The sequence below is a fragment of the Parasteatoda tepidariorum genome, chromosome 3 (genome assembly GCF_043381705.1).
Source record: "Parasteatoda tepidariorum isolate YZ-2023 chromosome 3, CAS_Ptep_4.0, whole genome shotgun sequence".
NCBI classification, from domain to species: Eukaryota; Metazoa; Arthropoda; class Arachnida; order Araneae; family Theridiidae; genus Parasteatoda; species Parasteatoda tepidariorum.
In genome coordinates this window covers 43,616,359-43,622,358 of record NC_092206.1, presented here as the reverse complement: position 1 = coordinate 43,622,358, position 6,000 = coordinate 43,616,359, and the positions used below count along the sequence as shown (strand labels likewise).

Genomic DNA, 6,000 nt, shown 5'->3' with positions numbered 1-6,000 from the left:
AATTTTTTTATTTTGGCTTACCAAAAATTTTTTTTTGGGGGGATGTAATACAAAAATTAAATACTTTTGTATTAATAAAAGAATTAAAACTCTTTCGTTTTCATAAAATGTCTTTGTTAAAGAATAAGCGTAGAGAGATTCTATTTTGGGAATTCAAGGCTGAAAACATACCATTGAAATATAAATAGATTTATATTTCAAAGGAAGAGTTATTTTTAGAATCTTTCCCTCTTTCACTTCCATATTAGGAAGCAGTAAATGATTTTCCTTAATGCGTAAGGTTTCAAGGAATGTACGAAGTGTGCCTTTTTACCTCAAATCTGTGTTGGTATAAAACGTAGGAACACTAGTTTTGCGTGTCCTTTTTCATCATGATGTGATCCTGATAAGCTGTTCCGGAATTATCAGAAGTCTTGTCCATCCCCCTCCCGTAGGGAGTGTGGATGTGAACTGTTATCAATACCAGCCTACATTTAAATAAACTTGTTTAAAACGTCTGATGGCTTACGGCTGCATTATTTCAAGCTAAATACAACACTGATAACAGGGATGTATCCCTGTTATTACATATATATATATATTATGATTCAAAACTAAGAAGTGGAAAAGTTAGATATTTTTATCTGTCTCAAACAATTCAATTGATGCTGAAAAATTTATTCATAACTTTTTCTATCGGGTTTTAAAATGTTTCCATTTTAAAATTCATTATTTTCCTTTTTATGTGGTGTAGACAATCGAAAAAATACCTCCAAGATCTTTTTTTGTCATCTGTCTTTCGAACAATATTTCACACCTGTCTTACTAAGGAATTTGAAATCATATATTGTTCCGTTGCGTGATCGGATTTTCAGAATACGAGAGTATATATTTTTTTCTTCTTTTTCCAGTAGAATTTGAAAGAATAAAGAGAGGAATGAAACATTGGGGAAGGAAAGTATTTTGATTTTCAACCTTCAACCTATTACTAATTTATGAATTCCATTATTCATAAGGGTTATCAAATTTTCTTCCCAAAAAATATTTGAAAATATGTGTATAAGGTGCAAAATATTGAACAAGGGCGTCAAGTGATGCTGGATTTACACAGGGTGCTCTGTCATGGACACCCTCAATTATTATGTTTGGAATTTTTTTATAAAAAGTCCAGGAGAGAACTTTGCGTAATATGAGAGAAAATAACTAGTATTTACTTTTTAAAATAAATAATAATGAAAAGTGACGATAAATAATAATAAAAATAAATAAAAGAAATGATAATAATATGAATAAATTGAAGTAATAATAATAATAATGAAACACGTTTCTAAACTATGACCCATCTTTATTAAGGTCAAGAAGAGCGAGGTTGTTATAATCAAAAACAAGTTCCTTTTTCCAGAAAGACTGGAATACGCTTACTTTTTGTAAGAAGCCGCCTTTAAGCTTTATCCTTCAATGAAATGGATGATTTTGAGATGATTTTAATCCCTTGTTTGCTTTTATTTCACATCATAATAATCTGTCATAGTTTAGAAACCGTTTTCAGTTATTTCTCACTTCGATTTTTTTGTGGCGCTCCTTATGTGCGTAGTTTTTGTTCTTTATTATCTAAAAGGCTTCTGAAATATATATTAAGAGGGGTCTTTATGGAACACCTTGCATATGAAATTTATATTTTGAACAACAGTCTCAGTTTTCTTTTTAAGAAAATGCTTTAAAACGTTTTATCCCTCGGAAAACTCAAGGTATCCCCAAAAAGAAAACTGTATATATTGGTTAGGCAGACAAGAGGCCAACAGGCAAGGGGTGTTCAAATTCAACAATATTTGTCACAATTGGTTCTAACAGAAGGAAGGTTTTTAAAATGCCATGCCAAGCACGACAATTTTGTTTTTGTTTTTAATTACTTCCTGACATGGAATGTTCAAAATAATATATTGCTTGCCTATCTATCTGAACGTTCAAATACAGCTTTTAAAAATTATGATTATGCTAGCATTAAAAAAACTCTAAATGCCTTTCTTGATTATAATTAATTTTAACTAATTAGTTAAGCAGTGAGATTTAATATGAGAGTGCAATGTTTCGAAGCAAATTTGCCATTTTTCTAAATAAATTGCAAGTCTATTCGAGAAAGAAATTGGCTATGATTTTAGTACAAAAATGTTAGATTTCTTGGAAGTAAAATAATTTATTACTTTTTTTTAATTGTTCTCACTTGAAAAATAAATATTCAAGCTTTCAGATTTTCAAAAAACTTCTATTTTTATGAAATTTATATGTAGTTCTCAAATAACACGGTTTCTTCTGGTTGCTCTAATGTTGTTTTCATAGATAAACGGTATTTTCAGAATTCTTGCTGCAAAACTAATAGAATTGTTCTAATTGTACATAATTAATAATTTTATCCTAACAGTTTGTATTAATTTCCATTTAAATTTACAATTAACAGTAACACAGAGAGATAAATTCTAGTAAAATTACCGTACAGTATGGTAAAGACATTTTTGGTTTTAAAAAAAACCCATAATTCTTTTGAAAAGAACAACAACAATTACATACGGTTTTCAAACCATTTATTTGGTATTGTTTCCGGTTCATATGATAGCAGTTCACCGGAAATTCTGGTTTTCAAAATTTTGATTCTTATTACCTCAGTAAAAAATACAGAACTGAAAAGTTAATTTAACCAAATAAGGGTATATATGCAGTGCAACTAGGTATCAGGAAAAAAATCATCAAATTTCATGACATACCTTAAAATCATATTTTATTGTTAATTTTATCAAAAGTCACTACCAAAGCACCTTAGTAAAAATTACCGTGCTTTTTGCTGTTCCCATAGAGCCAGAAACAGGGCAAATTTTATCGTATTCTGGTAATTTTGACCATACTTTTTTCGCAGTGCAGAATTTCACAGCAAAATTAATGTAAGTATTTGAAAGATTGTGAATTGTTATTCTGTGAGTTACTTAAATTTGATATTGAATGTACTTACTTGTATGTCCATTGTTTGTAATTTCTGCATCCTCAAAATTGTCTTCGAAATTATCAAATTCGAATTCGTTTAAATCATCATTTAGGTCTACTGTAGATGTATTAATATGTATTGGAGACTGCCTGTTGCCCCCACATTTTTTGAAGCGTTTCGGCCAAGACTCTGGTCCTAAAACGATTAAAAAGTTAAATAGTAAAATAAGTCCACAGTTTTAGAGTACAAATATAAATGAATGAAAATGAGTATTTCCAAAAATTAAAATGAAAATACGTGATCAATAAAAACATATCACTTCATAAAAATTTAATTAATGTTAAAAAAAAATTTCGTTCGTGGAACATACATATAAAGAGTGATGATAAAAATGAAGTAAAATTTGCGAGGATAAAATGAAACTTTAAATCTAGAAACCAATTATGATTGATAAATTGATTTTAAGTTCCCCGATAAATAGCTGGGGCTTTATAAATTATTAATAAAACCACGATAATGGTTTTATTAGCGTTTCAGCGCTAATGAAACCATACTAGTAAATATTTATAAGTTAAAAATGGATATTATTAAGTCCATATTTGCTTTTAGAATATGGGAGTAGATTCTTGCTAACACATTTGTTTGAATTTTATTTTTTTTAGAAGCGCTTCATCCAAACATGGGAGAAAGAAAAATTTTTAGGTAGTCTTGTAGCTACTTCAGTTACACTTGTTGGGAAGCAAAAAATTTGAAGATATTTTAGACAATATAGAAATAAGCTTAAATTTTCTGAAATGATTCTTTTTTTATTATACGCTTAACTGTTTCTTAGTATTGTTTCCAGGTAAGTACTTCAGAGATTTCTGAAATTTCTACAACATAGTACACGGAAACATTTTTTACACGGAAATTGTATTGTTTTTCAATGCACATGTAAGCAATTCGAAAATTTTGGATTTTCATTCTTTATATTATCTTCAAAATCTCTTAATTTCTCCTCGTTTTACCCGATGAACATTTAAAAATAAAAACTATAATTTTCTTAAGATAAAAGCAGATTTTAGCAACTTTTTATTGCGTACAAACTTTGAGGTCAACTTATGTTTCTATGTTTCGATACATCTTTACAAATTTTATACGTTTATACACGGTCAATAATTTTGTAATTTTTTCTTTTTTTTAAACATTTTTTGAAATTTGAACCAATTTTAGAAGTGTAATTTATTTTAAGGGATATCACCTTTTCGACCTTTGCGTGTAAATAATTCTTAAAAGGTTTTAGAAGGAATGATTTGTTAATCAAGTTTTACTTGCTTATTTTATGCTCAATCTCCAACCAACTTTAAATATATATATGTAAAGAAGGCAGTCGGCCGAGCAGTAAAGCAGGCACAGGATTTCAAAATTAAGCAACTTAAATTTATTTAATCATTTTCAGATGAATGACCAGAGAGAAAAAGAGCCGCAATTTCATCGTGCTCCAGCCTAAATGTTAGGGAAAATCTTGCAAGGAAAATCCGTAAAATGCTTCGATCTAGGGAAAAAGGGAAATCTTAGTAATTCTAATTGGTTTATTAAATAGGTCACGCGATTCCCACAAAGAGAAAAGGGAAAAATGTCTTACTTTTAATTAATGCATGCTTGAACCAAAAATAGATTTCAGGACAGGATGTGAATTTAAAAGTGTGAAAAAGTGTTTTGATTATAATAATAAATTAAGGAAAGGATTTACGGAAAAAAAACAACATAAAAAGATTAATTGAAGCTTTTTAAATATATATATATATATATATATAATATAGGTAAGTGTGTGTATACATTAAAAGTTGGTTGGAGATTTAGTATAAAATAAACTTTATTAATAAATTAAGATATCAATCTTTCATTCTATTCGAAATTTAAATAAAAGCGAAGAATGCCTTAAGTGTAATATCCTGTTGCACTGCCATCAAAAGCTAAATTCTTGCAATCAATTGCATTTCTTTCTTTTCCATTAATTTCCTCATATTCACCATCATTACCTCCTCTACAAATAGCTTTCTTTATTGCTTCTTCCCTTCACCAGATATAAAGTAGGGAAAATAGTAGTTCTTAAAGAGCTGCTCAGGTTGAATAAACGATAGCAATTTTCTGAACATTCTGATAGGGGGCATACAAAATATTGTAAATCAGCATTTTTGTGTGAGCATGGAATGTAGCTAAATTTATTGCTACGATTTATTTAAGCTATTCTAACTCACCAGATCAAGTGAATTTCAATTTCATTTTCGATAAAATTATTTTGTCAAATAAAAATTGACATATTTTCGAGCATGAAAAATTTCTGCCCTTAGGGAAACAATCATGAATCCATTGGTGTATTTACTAATGTATTGCATTTTTATTTTAAAATATACCTTTGACTGTTTCATCCCTTGGCTTTCGATTTTTTGGNCTTTTACTTGAATGCTGTTTTTGTTCTGTTAGGAATTTTATATATATACATACACGCACATTACATTATAGTGCACATAATAATGTATAAAATTATTAACCAGACAATTATGGTGATACAGAAATTAGCATATGTATGAAATAAATAAATCAGTCGTATCAGTTTGGAATCGAAAAAGTATCTTCACATCACCTCTGGCAGCAATACAGTGCCATACAGCGATGTGTGATACATTCAATTATGCGGTCTACCAGTTCAGTTGGAAGTGTGAGCTATTTTTCTTGAAAAATGAAAGCGTGGAAAGGGTCCGAGGAGGAGGATTGAGAACCGCTGGGCATTTTTCTAAAGCGACCTAAATATGCTTGACAGGCCACTTCACGTGCTGAATTGTTTGCTGCTGAAGACAACTATCCACGATACGAGCCCTGCGCGGAGCCCTGCATAAGGGTAGGCATCATGAACATCAAGAATGTCATCTCTATACTTGTGAGCGTTCACGGCTCTACGTGGAAAGACATGCAGGTCTGTGCGTTCACCCGAAGAGATACCACCCACACGCATGTTCTACCTCCTTTCTATGCATCTTTTTCACGAATGTTTAATGGATGATATC

At 30.0% G+C, this 6,000-nt stretch overlaps 1 protein-coding gene across 1 annotated transcript in view; it reads right to left on the bottom strand.

Moving 5' to 3' along the window:
* LOC107448444 (carbonic anhydrase 2-like) overlaps window positions 1–6,000 on the bottom strand; it is a 136,696-nt gene that overhangs the window by 18,475 nt on the left and 112,221 nt on the right. The window contains exon 3 of the mRNA XM_016063627.3: window positions 2,981–3,148. Coding sequence (XP_015919113.1) covers window positions 2,981–3,148 — 168 coding nt within the window. The remainder of the gene's footprint in view (window positions 1–2,980; window positions 3,149–6,000) is intronic.